General features: G+C 46.8%; 2 protein-coding genes and 1 non-coding gene across 3 annotated transcripts; 2 read left to right on the top strand and 1 right to left on the bottom strand.

The window, feature by feature from the left end:
• The first annotated feature begins 1,004 nt into the window (after nt 1-1,004).
• On the top strand, nt 1,005-12,733 carry LOC8040581 (U4/U6 small nuclear ribonucleoprotein Prp31). The gene is made up of 13 exons (XM_029972191.4): nt 1,005-1,610; nt 2,788-2,845; nt 2,967-3,050; nt 3,206-3,303; nt 4,039-4,145; nt 4,630-4,681; nt 5,439-5,556; nt 6,394-6,551; nt 7,749-7,966; nt 10,272-10,344; nt 11,348-11,476; nt 12,185-12,280; nt 12,552-12,733. Exons 1-13 carry the CDS (start codon nt 1,437-1,439, stop codon nt 12,654-12,656), a joined length of 1,470 nt encoding a protein of 489 aa, XP_029828051.1. The 5' UTR covers nt 1,005-1,436; the 3' UTR covers nt 12,657-12,733.
• Nucleotides 12,734-13,870: 1,137 nt separating this feature from the next.
• Nucleotides 13,871-17,621, bottom strand: LOC8040579 (translation initiation factor eIF-2B subunit gamma). The gene is made up of 3 exons (XM_029972193.4): nt 16,683-17,621; nt 14,633-14,798; nt 13,871-14,317 (listed from the first exon to the last, which is right to left on the bottom strand). Exons 1-3 carry the CDS (start codon nt 17,465-17,467, stop codon nt 13,979-13,981), a joined length of 1,290 nt encoding a protein of 429 aa, XP_029828053.2. The 5' UTR covers nt 17,468-17,621; the 3' UTR covers nt 13,871-13,978.
• A 403-nt stretch (nt 17,622-18,024) lies between these two features.
• Trnaf-gaa lies at nt 18,025-18,097 on the top strand. The gene has a single exon. It is a non-coding gene; the product is annotated as a tRNA-Phe (tRNA).
• Nucleotides 18,098-18,465: the final 368 nt, after the last annotated feature.

Below are 18,465 nucleotides of genomic sequence, written 5' to 3'. Positions count from 1 at the left end.
TCAGACTTTTATAAGAATTCATAATGGGGTGCTATGCAAAATATGGTTTATCGAAAGTCCGGGCGTCGATCGAGATGATCGTCTGCTAAAAGATCGTAATGCACCCGTGGGAAAAGCACTTCAGGTGATCGGTAGAGATCCCAAATTTTGTTTGCGGACTCGCGCTATGGGAGGTTGCTTCGTACCTGGTTGTAACCATCGCGTGGAGAAAGATTCTTGCAGTTTCTTTAGGTTTCCGCAAAACCCCAAAACGCGAAAAAACTGAATGAAAAACATAAGGTGAGTTTATTATAGATTGTACTCTCATCGCGGGTTCGATGAAGATTTGCGATAAGGAAAGATGAACATTTAAGACAAACAGATATTAAATGTTCCTCTTTCTTTACCATCTACCTACATCGATGGAGATCTTCACCGAGAGAGCACATCCACTAAATTTAATGTAAAAAAAAGCGCAATTGCGATAGACATGCAATATTTTAATAACCTGAGAACCTCAATATTAATAATAACAAACGAATTACCTTGACGGTGTACGATTTGTTTCTCATGCTGGCCTGCACTACGCCGGTAATGCACTTCAGGTCGTCGTCGTAAATGATCTGCATGACGCGGGTTGATTTTACGGAATTTTCGCCCCTCTGAACAAAGCTGGGTTCTTCACAGAAAAAAAACGCACATTGCGAAGGCCTCTGCGGCCTTGGCGATGCACTTGAATGCAGCAAATCTATCGTGTCGTCTGCTACCGAAGCAAAGCGGAGTGGAATACTTCAGAAATGGCTTTCATCGTTGCAATACGACGCTGAGATGACAAGAACATCTTCATAATTAGATATCAAGAAGTTAGGTTGCTTACTAAAAATTATTTACTTACTTATAAGCAAAAATCTAGCCTCATGTGGAGTTTCCATGCATTAGTCCATACCAACGCCCCTAGCAACGGTTTGTTTGGACCCAGACGCCCTGTTGTGACGTCATCACTTACGGGGTCAGCCACTGGGGTCAGCATTGAAATCTCGCGCTCTTGCTGCCCAACGTTGCTTGGCTGCCTTCGCGCCGCCGCGAAACGCAACGCTGCAGTACTCCAAAGCGTAGCTTTATTTAGTGACTCTAGGCGCTGCCAGCCTCGTTATCCCACCCACAGGTCTTACCCCTCCATTCGCATCTAACTTCGTGCGTTTGTCTATTCATACTTACATCCGATTGGTTGCGTGCAGTGCGTGCGTTAGGTGCATGACGCTTTCGCCAAGAAAGCCCCACTTCGTCCAACGTACGAAGAACGCTCCGTGTTGAAGTCCTTTTTATTGAAGTACTAAGGGCGTACAGATTTCGAAACGACCACCGTGGACGTGTTCTATCAGCTAGTTTTGTGAGAGCCTGAATGCGGCAGGTTCTCGCGTAAATTTTCTTGTCACAGGGTTATTTAAAACGTCAGCATGTCTCTGGCCGAGGAGCTCTTGGCCGATCTCGAAGATGCCGGAGATTTCGAAGAAGATCAGCTTTATCAACAGGACGCCCACATCCAAGAAGTGGAAGATGTCATGCCGTTGGAGGTCGACACCAAGTCCAAGTCCGTCAGAGCCATCGCCAAACTTCGCGACTCAGAAGAGGTAACCGTGGTTGGCTCCTGTGCACCCGCTATGGATCCCGATTGTCCGCTAAAGATTTTGATTGGTCACTACAGACTGATTGGCCTCAGCGGAGGCGGCCCGAGATTCCAATTGGCCACAGCAGGTTCATCAGATATTTGATAGCAACTACTGGGGAAAGTAATAGCTGAAGGTGCACACAATTTTTGGGTACTGTTGTGCGCATTTATAAACACGTGCAGTCATGCAAAGAGTCAACTGCACCGTCTTTGAAACCACTTGTCTTACTTCTCAGCCCATTTCCTAAGCTGTGCTCTTGACAGGCTGTTATGCATGAAGCATGTTCAATGCTTCATTCAAAAGTCTCTTGTGAAGCAATTGTTGACGTCCTCTAATTCTCCCGAGTTTAGATGAAGCTCCTGAATCCCGAGAAAATCACTTTCGAAGTGAAGCTGTTAACTGTTTGCATGGCTGCACTTGTTGCAAAGCCTGTTGCCAAACGTCCAGTGCCATCCATGACACCGATATGAGTTCTGGGAGCTGGCTATATAGAACCGGCTGTAGCAGATGGAGGCAGCGTAGGCATGGGGGTGTGGGCAGGAGTGCAGCTGCCCTACCCTCTCTCAGAGGGAAGCATACAGGGTGTTCCCATAATTCTTTGCAACTGGTCAGTTGGGCTAGTTCATAGCTCATGCTCAGAATAAGCTCTTATTATCTGCCAAGAACAGCAGTTATGACATTGTGGAATGTACATTGTGGAGGCTCACCGTCTGCCCGCGCTCAGCTGGATGGATGGATGAATGTGGCTGAACCCTCTTAATCAGGTGGCGGCTTGCACCACCTAGCCAATGCTTTTGTGTGAAGAGTTGACTAATGTCCAATTAAAGGAAAAGAAAAACAGTAAACTACAGCCGTGGTGACCAGTGAATACCACCTAACTGTACCCATGGATAGGTTCCTGGGGTGATGCTGTCAAAGCTTCTGCACCTGTGCCATGGCATGGCTGAGTGACTAGTGCACACATAAACGCACACTCGTCACTTGTTCTGAATCGGCCTTTTCAGGGTTGCGCATGCATAGTTTGAACAGATGCAACCATCCCAATTTTTGGTTATTCTAAATCTGCCCTAGTGTAAACTTGCCATGAGCTAAAGTGCTTTCTCTAAAATATTCTTATTATTATTCTTTTTTTTTGCAGTTGGCTCATGTGATGAACGCTATAAAAGAGAAGAAGGAACATGGACGCAAAGAAGAAGGTAGGTCATAATTAGTCTACAGGACTCAATTGCAACGCCTCACCCAAAAAGTTTCTTTAATCCGTTTATAACCCACAAGATAAGTGGCCGGTGTGTTAGTGGGACCCTTTTCTCTTTGCAGTGATTGGGCCAGTCGAAGCCGATCCAGAGTATCAACTGATTGTCGAGGCGAACAACCTGGCCGTCGAGATCGACAACGAGATCAGTGAGTTCTCTGCCAGCTCTAGAACTGACTGGCCGTTTCGGCACCTTCTATCTCTGGATGCTTTATTTCACATCAATTTGTTCAAGGTCACTCCTCACCGTATTGACAGATATTAGTTGACCGACCGATTGGTCAATTGCCGTTTTTTCCCGCAGACATCATTCACAAGTTTACGAGGGACAACTATTCCAAACGCTTCCCCGAGTTGGAGTCGCTCGTGCCCGGAGCGCTTGACTACATGTCGACGGTCAAGGTATTTTAAAGCCACCTTTTAGCCACCTTTTAACTTTTAACCTCTAGCGAAATCGTAGTCTCTGACTTGTCTCATAATTTGTTTAACACATTATAGATGCTACTGAACTAGTAACCGAAATTGCGAGTCTCAATAATTTATTCTTTTGCAAAGTTATTGAAGTTTTAAATTTGGTCTAAGAAACTCTTCAGGCAACGCTGAAGACGTGACGTCGGATGTCGCGGTATGGGGCAGTCGGGGGCCATTACAGCTTGTTCCAGACGAGTCGCAAGAAGTTTGATGGTATGAAATGAGTGCTCGTTAAACCTATGGCAGCAAAACAAACAAAAAAAAGTCTGAAATACTGTTTTTTTAGACCGCCTGCTGGACTTGGAAGTTACACGTGTGATGATGACCGAAGTTACCCGTGTAACACGCATCATCACACGTGTTGCACGTGTGATGATGCGCGGGAAAATTTGAATTTCGGTTTTGGCTCAGCTTTGTTTGCATTTTCTCAAAAGCTATCTTGAATTTAGCGGTAACAGGTGGCATCTCGGAAAGAGCAAAAACCTGGGTGTTTCGAAAAAGTGTTCAGTTTTAGTAGTTCACGAGAACCGCCGGAGCTGTCCTTGTTAAAACATCTTTGTGGATAGAACTCTCCAGTGCTGAAAACTGGGATTCTCAGATGCCGCCTTTTCTCTCTCACTTCTTTTCTTCTTAATCACTGCTGATTTTGCCCGTTAATGACATTAGGAACTGGGCAACAGTCTGGAGAAGGCAAAGAACAACGAGATGCTCCAACAGTTCCTCACGCCAGCCACCATCATGGTTGTCAGCGTCACGGCTTCGACGACCCAGGGGTGAGGGTGCCCGTAGTTGCTGGCTTCATACGCAGCTTTTCCTTCGGTGTAAAATAACAAAATCTAAATGAAAAAAACAAAAACATTGAGGGTGCTTGAATTCTGATAAAAACTGTGAAGTGGAATTCTTTTTAGGCTTGTTGCGTTTTCATCTATTATTTCCATTTGAGTATTCTTCTCTTTTGACTCCAGCAGATGTCCGTGGCAGCACATACACACTAAATTTAGCGGAAAAAACGAAATTGCTGTATGATTAGACCAGTTCAATTTCCGCGCTAAATTTAGCGGAAAACATAGATGGGTGTATGATTATACGGCGATTCAATTTCCCGGCTAAGTTTAGCGGGCGAATTACAGGCTACAGTTCTGTTTAATTTTTGTTGCGCACATTTTGTTCTGAAACCCTAGCTCTAAACACAGTCTGTGAAAATTGTAGTAGGCTGACACTGCCGTGACAAGTCCCCCCTCATTTTTCTTCTTGCAGACAGCTACTCTCTCCAGAGGAGTTGGCAACCATCTTTGAAGCGTGTGACATGGTCAGTATTTTTTATCTACTATTTTGAGATACCTTTTTTATGTGTTTCATGCTTTGAAACTCGGGTGTGCCATATCTGGAAAAATGTATGAGCTGCTTCTCTATGCCGCTGCAATGCCAACATCATCCTTAGAATGCCTACCAGACTGCCTTAAATTTAGTATCCCCACTCGTCAGTCAAATACGTAGCTACACTAGTCCGGTTGTTGCCGGAATGCATGTACCCGCCTACACGACATATCTGGCTAACGAGTATACTTCTGCATGTCTAGTCAAGATGCATAAAGCTTGTTCCTTGACACACAAACTCACGTTACCGCTGCTGTGCATGCTTCCTGAAATCCTCCTAGATTGCACTCTTTTCAAGGACTAGAGAGCAGAGCCCTGAAGTGACATGTATGTCGTTCAAGTAAAGCAACATTGTGCCATCGTAGTAACGCCGATATCGGCTTGGGTTCTACCTTTAGATATGTCGTATGTCAGTCAGACAGCTTAACGTGCCAATGCAATGCCGGTGTCTTCCCGGAGGCTATCTTCGAATGTGTTCTGTGTCGTTCAGACATCCCTATGTTGTATCAACATAGTGATGATGTCTGCCTGTTAACTATGTTAAACTCGTCACTAATTCCGCTTTGCTGAAAGCTGCCCATTAGCTGGAGTGCATGGCCTTGAAACGGCATGCCTACCGTCGTTTAGACATGCTCAGTTGAACTTTGTGCCGGCGTAATGCCAACATCAACCCAATATCTTGCATCCAGGCACTGGACCTGAACGACTTCAAGCTGGAGATCTACTCATACGTCGAGTCACGCATGTCCTTCATTGCGCCCAACCTCTCTGCCATTGTAGGAGCGTCCGTTGCCGCCAAGCTCATGGGTATGTGTGCAAAGTTGACCGTTAATTTGGACTGTTGGCAGTAACTTTGTGGTGATGGGCCAGATTGTCTGAGCCTTTGCCAAATTTAAAAAAAAATGCGGCGAAGTATTTTTTTTAGCCTCGGAGAATTTGGCAAGGGCCATTCAAACATGGGATCGTTTGGCGCATGATTTTCTCCGACGCGTTCAATCACTCAACAACTTCTAAGCTTTTGGTGAGCCCATGTTTCATCGTGGTTTTGCCCTGCGTCGCTGCTGTTGCTCATATGATTGTACTGTGTTTCATTACAACTACATCGCAATGGTTAAACATTAAATGGTCAAGCAGGTCTCCTCAAAAATTTTATTCTTAAAGAACCCCTATTTGCCTCGAATGACAGCCAGGGGACCACTCCCAATCATGAAATTGATTCAGTAAAGCAGCGTAAAAGTTGACAGACCTTGTGTAGAGTAATTCACATGCAAAGCTGAGTTTGGCTCGAATTCCGCAACTGTGGGTGGTGTAGGCCCACTAAAAGAGAACTTAAACCGGAAAAAACGTTTAGGTTCGGGAAAAGGGACAGTTGGGGAAATTTGGTAGCACGAGGAACCCACAAGAGTACTCTGGGGGACTCCTCAGTTCCTCGGAACCGAGCTTATGAACCTACAAGTTAGCCCATCAAAATCAACATCGTCCCCACTTCGTGACAATCATAGCAATGTTGAAGCGACGCTCTTCTTTGTCGATGCCAAGCCATTTCGTCCGACCTCGTGTAACAATAACGACTGCGTCTTAAAAATGCCCTTTGGCGTTGAAACTAGGTTGTTTTACCTGTACAATCGCTCTTCCATGTTGCAGGTGTGGCGGGCGGCCTGACCAACCTCTCCAAGATGCCCGCCTGCAATGTTCTGGTGCTTGGTTCCCAGAAGCGAACCCTCTCCGGATTCTCCTCGACAGCTGTCATGCCTCACACTGGTTTCGTCTACTACACGGACATTGTGCAGAACACGCCCGCAGTACGTCCTTTGTTCTTACTGGTGCTCATAGGTCGTGGTTAGTTCTTAACTGTGGCATAAAAATCTGCATGGATGAGAGAATACAATGGCATGTAAAGAGGAAAAATGAAATACGAGTATTGTAAATAGGCGTTTTTGTGAAAACTAGTGCATGCAACCATAAAAATTGGTTCATGTTCTATGCCTCATGACTGCAAGATAGATAGATAGATAAATAATTTTATTGAAGCCTGGAGAGGTAAGCCAGATTTCATTCTCCGACTGGCTGCTCCACGGGAAAGAGTGCAGGGAATATAGACAATTAGAATAAGAGTGAAATCACGCATGCACAAGCACATAACAACATGCACCCTAAGTTGATCTTAAAGACCAGTGTCTTCGACATATTTTTGAAGCACATTAAAGACGGTACGGTAATGCCGCTGATTCTTCCTCAGGCCCGGGACTTTTGCCACAGTCAATGGTCCAGGGTCTAGTTGTTGAAGCGCCCTCTCCGTGTGTTCTCGTTGAGTTTGGTACTTAAGGGTACTCAATGAATGCAAAGTGTTTACTATTCCGAGCACTTGTTAGCCCACGGCACAGTATAAAACAAATAGGTGTGGACACCGCACGCGCATCGCAACTGCCAGACAAAGTTGTGTCCTCACTTTGGCTGCAGACGGTGCCACCAGATGGCTCCCCGACGTGCGGCTAATGGCAGCCTGTCGCTGGCCCGATTTCTTATTCTTTTCCACAAGAGACACGCTTGTTTTTATTGTCATTTTCTTGGTGTACCGTATCATGTAGAACTTACTTGTGCCATGCGTGTTGTTTAGACGCTGCTTCGTCATTGACCCTAGTTTTGTGCCTCGACGGCGGCAAGCACGGTTTTACGAATGCATTGAAGCGGAGAGATCGCCGGCACGGCATTCCAGCCAGCGTCCGTCAAGATCAGAGCAGACGTTTCGAGCAGAAAGTGCGCACGCCCAAGTGCCATAACAACACTTTTTTCTTCTTAGTTTTGCCGTCTGGTCGGCGGAGATGCCGTCTGCACGGGCTACTGGGGCGCACACTAGTAGGGCTTTATCTGGCTGATCATGTCGTAAGGCTTGCCGTGCTGTGTGTCCTCACCTAACGAGTATCTTGCACCACGGTCTACGGCGAAAGTACCGTTAAGCGGTCTCTCTAGGAGCGTTTACGGGGGGCGTTCTCTGGCAGGACCTGCGTCGCAAGGGAGCCCGCCTCCTGGCGGCCAAGTGTGTGCTGGCAGCGCGGGTGGACAGCTTCCACGAGTCTCAGGATGGGACGGTGGGGCGGTCCCTGAGAGAGGAGGTGGAGCGCAAGCTGGACAAGCTGCAGGAGCCGCCCCCGGCCAAGCAGGTCAAGCCCCTGCCCCAGCCCATCGACCAGAACCGCAAGAAGCGTGGCGGACGCAGGTGTGACGGACGGGTGGGGCGGCAACCGAACCCTTCGAATGGGGTGGTGGCTTGCGCCACCTAGAGTCACTGAATGTTTCCAGAATGTCATATCGGTAGCGGCCGCTGTGACCACGGAGCTTTGATCGGCCTTTTCGGCGCTGAAACATGAACATTGGAAGAGGTTTCAGAGATGCCAAACCCCGTCTCCCAAGCGGACGCTTCACAAATTATCACCGATGTTAGGACGCACCACCTGAGATCCTCTGTGAGACACGGTTGTATAAAAATAATATTTTTTGCGCTGCAATGCCTTGTAAACTAAAATTTTACGAAAACATCACGCTCCTACGATTCTGTGCTAATCTCCGATAAAATTTCCTACAAAAAAAGCTTTTTCCATTTGTTTTTACGCAAAAACATGCTTTCTTAACGCTCATAATGACCACAGCAAGAAAAAAAAAAAAAAAAAAAGAAAAGTGAGCTATTATCTTGGCGTTGTTGAGCCTGGGAGTTCCAGTACTCTGGGAACCTTCAGTGACTCTAGCACCACTTGTTTGGCGAAAGGTGGGGGGGCACCACACTTTGCTCTTTTTGGTGCCTGGAACTTGTCTCAGAGCAGCACGTTTGGCACGCCGTTCTGCTCGTACGTCGAAAGCGGTCCTGAACTGGCAGCAGACGACGTCGCAAAAGCCAGAGCGTTTGCCTGTTGGACGTCGTGATCCTTGGGGTTGGGCATAGAAGTTCTGTAAGAAAGCGCGAGAGTGCGAGCGTTGCCGCTGTTCTGGCGACCCAACTCCTTGTTGCCGAAGCTTGAGTAGACTGTTAAGTTGGAGGGCGACCTGCAGCACAACAGGCATCTGCCACTTCCACCACCACTGCTGTGACACGGCTAGGGTTGCAGGCGGCGAGGACGTGACACTTCTACGACGTCATCGTGTGGGAATTGGGGGGCCACTTTTTAGGGCGTGGTAAACAGACTAGTTGGCGATTCGTTCCAGGCACCATAAGGCCGGTGCCATTGAACCTTGTCGTGCCCTGCGAAAGAAGATTGTCGGGGCTTGATATTGTAAACCGACTAAGGCCGTACCATACTGATGGTGGAGGTACAGCGGGCTGTTGGCTAGGCAACCGACTAGATAAGGGGTGGCCACACGGAAGTAATAATTTTAAGTGAAGAGCTTCAGGGTATGGCAGTCTTTATTTCAGTTGACTGTTACCAAGGAGTTTGCAGAGCGATTGCTCATTATTATGTTCTTTTATTTTCTTATCTAGGGTCAATAATTCTCTTTGACTGTGGCAAAGAATCAGAGGCAGAACATTTCCCGAACTGCGAAGCAGAAGTGCATGCTTCGTCAGGCGGTCGTTGACCCGATGCCCCTTATCTGGTCGAACTGACGCACGTGCCATGGCACAAAGCTGCCGAAATGCCAGCTGTCGTTTATTTTAAGTCTCTTTCTAGAGATCCTGCAGGGGAGAGGGGGTATGGTTACCAGGAAGCCACTAGCCACACTTGAACCCGCAAAGAGCCGCAGTTTGTCCAGTTTGTCTACCCCCGGTTACGTCTAGGATCCATTAATTTCTGTGGTCACCCGATACAATGTAAAAAGTTTGAGGATCCCATCCAGTTCATTCCCACTCCTCTGGCCAGATCCAGAATTCATTTCTTCCTGTAATCACTTGACATACAAAAGAGAAAGACTGAGAATCCAATCCAGTCCCACTCTTTCCTTTTTTCCGAATTGCCACAGAAAGTCTATGCCCGAGTACATGAGAGATCCCTTGTATCGAGTACTGCCTCGGGTTTGGGAAGTTGCCATGTTTAAAGCACCATGTAAATTAATGGCATAGCACAAAAACCAGCGGTCTCATCTAGGTTCTGGTTTTAGCAGGCGGAAAAGGCACTAGCACTTAGAACAGACCGATATCTAACAGGTTTTAGTAGACCACACGTGTTCTTGTGGGACTGCAGTGGATTTCTGCAGACTTTAAAGGTTTTTGCAGTCTCTTCATAGGTCTTAGCAGACTGCAAGGAGCTTTTATAAACCAGAAAGGCTCTGTCGAGCTACAACGGCTTTTATATAACTGCAGTATTTTTATTACACCTAGATACACTGAAACACTTGGTGATACCAACATGCTTGATTCCACTCAAGTTGTAGCAGACTGCCATTTTGCAGCTCTCATGGCAGACCAAGTAATTGTTAAAGCTGTCAAAGGACAGCTTATCTGGAGGACACCCGCTGTCTTTGTCAAACGAATAGTACTTGCAGCATTGCACCTTCTGAAACAGAACGGTAAACAATGTTGCCAACTGCCGTTTCAGGGTACGGCGAATGAAAGAGCGGTTTGCCGTCACCGAACTGCGCAAGCAAGCCAACCGCATGACCTTCGGAGAGGTGAGCTTGGTTTTCAGTCGCTTAAATGGCCGTCCTTTCGTATGCGTTTTGTTTGTCTTGTTTGTGTCACCAACCCGAAAATGTGCAATTGTTTCGGCCTGCTAAAGGGCATGGTCGCTGCTTTTTCGTAGATGTAAGGACTTCGTCGTGTTGCTTTGAGGTTCACAATAAATTCCCTGATTTTTAGCAGTGTGCTGTACTTGTCAGACTTTTTAAATGTCTGCTAGATGATCTTACAATGTCACATTCTTATGTCCATGTACATGCGAGTTTGTTCTTTCAGTGGTTAATTTTTGTCGTACAGCTACGCATATTGTTTTCTGATGTGTCATGCACCCTCTTTGATCGTATTATATGCATACTGCACACTTCATAGCATTTTCATGTCCCAAGTGCACCAGGGCCATATGGTCCTCCCTGTATGCCGAAAAAAACTGGTTCTTTATTATCATTATCGCCATTTATAAAGCACCAATGTCAAAATGGCTCGGCTTGTAACAGTGTCGACTTCCCAAGATCACAAACCGTTTTTTTTTATTAACGTGAAACATTCTCCGGCTAGGCTTTCGGCATTTCGTGAAGCTTGGATAAAAGCATGGCTGCGAGGCTTGACACCGATTGGTTGAAGGGCAGCAGAGGAGGAGTGAGGTGCTTGGCGCTGAATGGTTAAGAGGGACGTCACGTGACCAGTGGGGTAGGCGAGGGGCTCGACTACCTGTTCGCACTGAGGGTGAGGAGCTTGAGAGCATACGGAAGGTTCTGGAAGATCGCCAGGCTTATTGGCCCGATTAGCAGTAGTATCGCTTCATTCTGGGAACAACTAAGTATTGAGTGTACATGTGGTACGCGTTAAACTGTCTGAAGAAGAGCGCCGTGAACGCAGGCATCTGGCGTCTGGAAACTTGGGAGTGTCGTCAGACATTTGTGATGCTAGAATGCTTCACATATGCAACACAATTGCCTATCAATTTGCCTTACAATTTCTTTTTTTATCTCGGTGCAGATTGAAGAGGATGCTTACCAGGATGACCTTGGGTTTAGCTCGGGACACATCGGCAAAGCGGGAACAGGTCGCATTCGTGCCGCGCAGGTGGATGAGAAGACCAAAGTCCGCATCTCCAAGACTCTGCAGGTGAGCGATTGCAGTGCCTGCCGTCGTTTGCGCGGGTGCGAGAACACCGTGGTCTTAATAATGAACACCCGATTTGCGGTCATCTATCCTAGTGGCCAACCTTAGCTGACAAATGTTTTTGCTGTGCCAGCACCCATTTCCTAGGCCTGTGCAAATAGTGGATAACGGGTTCGATGCAAATACTAGTGATTTTAGACGAATGCTTTCGAATTGACTGTTGAATAGTTTCAACGCAAGAAATGTGGCCGCAAGGTGGCAACGTTTTTTGTCCCATCTCTTTTTTTTTACTGTTTATGTATTTACCTGAAATTTCGTCTTATTTTGACACCTGGACCTTTAGGCTCCCAGATAACTCGGATATGTTGCCAAAGTTCTGTAAAACCAAAGTTTGGTCCGAAACATACAAGATTGCAGCATGTATCCAAAGCCAAGCATGGTAATTTTAATATTAATACGGTTTTCATTTTTTCCAAAGTAAGCAGCAATTTTGATTTTGTTGAGCAGTAAGCAGACATGCGACCACAACTCTGTTAACACCTAAGAAAGAATGGCCATTACAATTCATCTATCAAATAACATACACTAAACTACTATTAGATGATAAAAATATTTGCACAACACCACTATGTGAGTCGTGATCCAACGAAACCTAGCAATGCCCTGGGGCACGGAATAGAATGAAAAACATGTTTTCTTTTGCTTTTACAGAAAAACCTCCAAAGACAGCAGGTTTATGGTGGCAGCACGACAGTGCGAAGGCAGGTGTCCGGAACAGCATCCAGTGTCGCTTTCACACCCCTACAGGTGTGTATACGGCCGTTTGCACCGATCCCTTTGACAGAATGAGCTCTCCTAAAAGTTAGCCTTTATGCTGCTGTAAAAAGCAAGGAGCCCAGTTTGGCCCCATTTCGTTCAGATGTATGTGCTGTAATGTTCTTAATTCCATTATTTCTGCCGTGGCTTTCATTTACGAGTTGTGTGGGACGTGTGCAAGAACTTCAAAGTCATAAAAGCATGTCGTGTACCCATAAGTTCCTGGGGATTTGCGTCCGAAACACCTCGTCTTTTTTTACAGGGGTTGGAGATCGTCAATCCACATGCCGCCGAGACCAGAGCAGGCGACAGCGGTGCGAAGTACTTCTCCAACACAGCTGGCTTCCTCAAGCTACAGAAAAACTGAGAAGAAAATTCTTTACTGTACGATACAAACATATGTAAATACAAAATGGAACACAATAAATACCTCTCTTTGATGCATTCCAAGTTGTGCGAAGTATCCAGTTTGCATGCATGTTGCACATGGTGCACATCATACTCGGGATCGTCTTCATAATTGGCCATCAAGGCTATGCATGTGCATTGTTTCCTTCTGAATTGCCAAATATAGGGATAGCAGTGCAAGGTTGCATGCATAATGAGTGAAAACCTGCACTGTCGTCTGCTTTGCTTGCCACTTTTGCTCCGTATATTATGTTACCGTTATAGTTTAGTCCATTCCTGCTCAGCACGAGCTTACGATAGGCTTCCACAACGCTTCTGTAACTTGCATTGCGCACCACCAAGATTGCATAGTTCTCCTCAGGAGATAAGTGGGAGCTCGGTCTGAGCCTGCATTCATCATGGAAATTCGCTTTTCGGCCGGCAACTTTATGAATGTGTATTATTATTTGCTACAGATGTTTCATATCTGCGAAGCAAAGCACTAAAACAGCCATAGCATCTTACCTGACTGATCGGAACTGCTCTTGCGACTAGGCCAGTCGTACCTTTTGCGGTACAGCAATACAAACTTTGTGTCGCACGATGGCCATGCAGCTGATCAGAAGGGTTGCCATCATGCTTGAGCCAATAGTTTCGGTTTCACCATAGACCCCCGAAACAATGCTCTGAGGTAGGATATCTACAAAACTATGCGAGGCATCGAAAAAAAAAAAAAGCGAGACCTCGTAATCTAGAGACACTCCCTTCACGGGAAACTGCCGTAACCCAAAATATCGAGAAAATGTATGGGAGTTTTTAAATTAATGCCTCTCTGGCACTTCAGTGGCCGTAAGAATTGTGTTCCGTAGGTTTGTACTGTTTCAACTGAATGTGTGCTTTAGATGGCCAAGAATTTCAAAACATTTTGTGCACCGCGTCATTACCGCACGCGACAATGGTGAAGAGAATGAGAGCAGACCTCAAATCAAATTCTCGACTAGAAGATTTTGCACAAAACAAAAACGAATGTCAAGCCGCAAACATTTTTTTACGGGCGATCGAGTCCTCGTAGACTGCGTTTCAGCCACGACATTGGCGAACACAAATACGGCCTTTCCAGGATTTCATACCACATGTCCGTCGTGCGCAGCCCTCTCGTCTGTCGACGCAATCGAATGTAAAAACATTGCCGAAAAAAGCCAACACACCCGCTTTTACTGCCAAGGAAAGGAAGGAGTCTGTACAACTCGCCACCGACGGATCGCAACCTCCGTGAAACGAACGCGTCTTAGCGATTTGAACTCAAATTTCGACGAACGTCCCAAGCACCTCGTTGGCGTGCTTGGCGCCTTCCGCGAGGTTCTTTTTGTGGGCGACGACGCAGTTCTTGAGCGTCGACCCCGCGCCCACTTCGAGCGAGCCGCAGAGGACGCATCCCTGGATGCTTGCGCCGTCCCCTACGACGACACCGTCTAATAGCACGGAGTCCTGGACCTTGGCCTGGGCTCCGACGCGGCAGTGTTGCCCGACCACGCAGTGGCGCACCGACGCCTTCTCGCCGAACTCGACCTTGTCGGATAGGACGTTGTCGAAGCGCCCTGAAGGTATGTGCGGGAACGTGTCCCTGTCGAGCTGGTACGCCTGGAACGAGAACATGGGGCATTGACAACTTTTGTTGCGTGCTTCAGAGCCTACTTTCGTGGCTTCGTGTTTTGACCGCAAAGCGCTGTGAATGTCTGATTCGCTCGAGAAGGCTGGATAACAAGCAGCACTAATTGTTCTAATGCATTTGTCAATGCTTTATCTTAATTATTTACTTAGAATATTTTATAACAATGAAGCAAACATGTGTGGTGTGTGTACCCACGTTCCCAGCATTCTCCTTGGTGCTTTGTAATTTGCCCAAAGGTCAGTTGGCATGGTTTGGCTTATAACTTTGCTCAATGTCGGTCTCACCTGTCGGTTGGCTTCCATGAATCCGGCGACAGTATTGGCCCTTACTAGGAACGCGCCGTCGGCGACCAATCCATAACACCTGATTGGGTCTTGGCCGTCCCCAATCTCGCCGGTGAAGTGTTCGTCTCCAACCAGTATGCCTCCGGATTCTGGCGTCGGAACATACCTGATTGGGAAAGAAAATTACGTCATTGGCATTGGACTTCGAACCTTCCAACAAAATATGCATGCCCCTGACAATTAAAAAAAAGGTTACACAGGATTATCTAAAAAAACAAAACATGCCGAATTAGAGTGCAGCTCTTGAGGAGGAGGAGGGGAGGGTGAGGAGAGGAGGGTATGCCCCTTCGTACCCTCCCATCCTCCTCTCCTGCTCCCCTCCCATTTAGTGAAAAATTTTCACCAAATTTCCTCGCTAAATTTAGCGGGAAAATTGACATGCAACGTCACACGTGACGTGAAAATCAACGTTACTAGATTACCTCAGTTGTGGAACTCCCGCGGAACGGTGTAGCCCCCCTCACTCACTCCAATCTGCTTTCCGTCGTTTGAAGCACCATCTAGATTTTCGTTTTATAACTGTGTGTTCTATAGAGCAGACCTTGAACGCCATCTGACGCCCTGCTTCGAAACGTATGTATTCCATAGAATACACTGCAGTTACTACAGCAGCCGTCCGGTGCGTCGAGCGATGAAAGGAGAGTCGTGGTGAGTGAGGGGGGTACTGCTCGTGCAAGCAGCGTCTATGAGCGGTTCCGTAACTGAGCTAATCTAATAACGTTGGTGAAAATTCATGTGTGACGTCATTATGAGAACGTCTCGCTAAATTTAGTAAAAAAATTCCCCGCCAAATTTAGGAAAACTTTTTCTGCCAAGTTTAGCAGGAAATGTTTACCCTCATGACGTCACACGTGACGTCAATATGGGAAGCGACCCATAATGCAACGGGGGGGTACGCTGGCGCTGGTAGCGACGCTCAACCTGGAAACGGAAGCCTAAGAACTAAGAACTAAGAACCATCGCTACCCGGCGTTCGCCGGGTAGCGGTGGTTCTGCTAGAATGTGTCCCTTTGTGTGAGTGTCCCACAGCCAAGGTGAAGAGAGATAAGACAAGGTCTACCGAAGTGTCATTGTCCTCTTGTCATGTGTGTTTTTTTTGTTTGTTTGTTTTTTGTAGAGACGGTGTTGGAGATGGGGTATATAAAGCGTGTTTGAAATAAACTTTGCAGCTGAGTTTGAGACGTTGCCTCCTCTTTTACTACCTTCTGTTGTGTTCTCTTCCTACCCCAGTCTCAGGTTTACAATCATGTTCAACTTACACCAGCTCGCCTGCACTCTATTTTTTCTAAGAACTGCGTTCTAAAAAAATTTACGTAACAAATCTTTACGCAACGCTTCTTCAGCCAGGTCTGTTATTAAAACGTTTGTAAGAGCTCTTAAGTACCTTTTTTATAGCCTGACCGATCAAAACCAACCTGTAATAAGAAAGAGACCTAGAATTCCAAAATTTGCTAGATTTACAGGAAAATGAAAGCAATGAATAACACACTGTCGCTATGCGGAGCACAAGTTCGTCTGCCTTTTTTGCGGAGGTTGTGTGACGTCAGAACGCCGAGCTCTGATTGAAGGATAGTGGGTAGACCTCACGGCAGCTTGCTTTGAGGTCTACCCGCTATCCTTCAATCAGGGCCAATCAGAGCTCGGTGTTCTGACGTCACCACAACCCCTGCAAAAGAACCAGACAAACTTGCGCTCTGCATACTCCATTTGACGCTTAAGCTGACAGGGCGGTAGATGCTACACGTTCAATAGACCAGTCATACGTCAATCTTTCACCACGTGATCAGGTGACAAAAGGCAGGCAGTTGATTCGTCTGGTGAGAGTGTAGCCCCTCGTCAGCATAAGGGTAAATGAAGTACAGTGAATACAGTGGGTCATTTTGAACCACCGAGCAACGCACTGCGCATAATCGGAAGTGACGTCACGCCTCTTCTGCGCATGCGCGGTGCCTACCGCTTGCCCACAAGAGGTTGGCGGAACGACACTCGCCTGTAAACGTCAGTTTCGGGAATATCAACGGTCTTCTTCCGCGGGTCCGGCTTAAACTGAACCCGAGCCAGCAGAGGCACCAACTCTCCTTTGATGGTCGTCATGCCTTCGTTCTTGAACAGGAACGGCACGAGCCACTTGCTGATGAAATACGCGTGGGCGTCGATTAAATCCGACCGGACTTCGATCACGGGGTGATTCCGGAGCAAACTCCGGCGCACGCTCACCACTTCTTCAAAGTCCGCCTCCGAGTTGAACAGAAGGAGTCGATTCGTCTTGGGCTCAAGGCCCACAACGTCTTTTTCGAACTTGGCTTTGCCTCGGGTCCCGGGCACGGGTGACTCCTTCAGCGAGTCGGACATGGGCGCTAGCAGGACGGTCAGAGCTGCATCGTAGGTGCGGTGGAGGTTGGCGGCTCGGGTGAAGTCGAAGTCGGTCACCAGATCGCAGCTCACCACGAAGAGGTCTTTCTTGATTTTGCCCAGCCCGATGAGCTGTCTCAAGCTCTGCAGCGTGCCCAAATCGTCCTCGCCGGCGGCGACGAACTCGTAGTCGATCCGGAGCCCGGTCTTCTCCGCAAGCGTTTCATCGATTTTCTGTTTGCCCGAGCTGGGTGCTATCACGATGACTTCGGTGAAACCGGCCTTTTTGAGCGCGCACAGCGGGTAGTAGATCATGGGCAAGTTACCGATTGGCAAGAGGTATTTGGGGCAGTCCGGCGTTAGGAGTTCGGTGAGACGCGAACCCCGGCCGGCGGCCATCACCACGGCTTGGAAATCTATCATTTTGACGTTCGGGCTACTTTGCGTCGAATTTGCGGCGAGTTCTCCACTCAGATGCGCGTAACAGATGGGAGTTATCCGAATGAGACGAGTGAGCACATGCAGTCTTTGGATGTCAACAAATGGTGTGTTCGGCTCCGCGGTCGCTATGACCGCAGATCTTAAAACTGCTCACCTTGGGTGGCTGATATATATGTCATGTGACGCTTACATTTTGGAAAACATTAAGGCTAGTCACATTAATTGCTCAAATTGAGGTATAGTTAAAACTGGTGGGTATTATATAATTTTTTTGTACAGTATTTATATAATATATACACCAAAACTTGAAGTTTGATGCAGGATGGTAGTTGTTCGTGACGTCATTGCATCACTACATAAGCGTAGAGTTGCAGATGTGTCAGTGAAAACAAAAGGAAGATATTAAAAATAGTTTTCTTCTCCAGTCTTGCATGGCCAACTGTGTTTTTCTCTCTCGCTAATTTTAAGATAATACACGTAATAACAGCAGCAATGAGCTCTATAGGATATTTAGAATGTTATATTCTGCCAGTTGTATCGCCGAAATAGCTCAGTTGGGAGAGCGTTAGACTGAAGATCTAAAGGTCCCTGGTTCGATCCCGGGTTTCGGCAGTTTATTTTGCAAATTGTGTGAGATTATGGACAATGTTTTTCTACTTTTTAACCACTTTATTCAATCCAAAAGTGCTTTCGCCGCTTTGCAGCATTTCTTTTTAGATATTTAAAAATGTTTAATCATCCGAATAGAATTATTTATGGATCATATACTTCATATATTTCTATCCACATAGAAATATATAAAGTTTGTACTCAATAAAATAAGCCACAAGGCTAATGATAATTGCTATAAGGTATTTCTAGAGGTTCAGCCATATCCGTTAATTCATCCGGCAAGCTCCGAATCCACGAGTAGTAGACTGGCGGGCACATCTGTCAGCTTTCCTGGGAAAGTAGTGCCATTGCCTTCCCTGCCTGCTAGG

The sequence above is a fragment of the Ixodes scapularis genome, unplaced genomic scaffold (assembly GCF_016920785.2).
Source record: "Ixodes scapularis isolate PalLabHiFi unplaced genomic scaffold, ASM1692078v2 PGA_scaffold6__148_contigs__length_123643588, whole genome shotgun sequence".
In the NCBI taxonomy this organism is placed as follows: Eukaryota; Metazoa; Arthropoda; class Arachnida; order Ixodida; family Ixodidae; genus Ixodes; species Ixodes scapularis.
The sequence above is the reverse complement of the archived record's forward strand: the minus strand, read 5'-3'. Positions and strand labels throughout refer to the sequence as shown.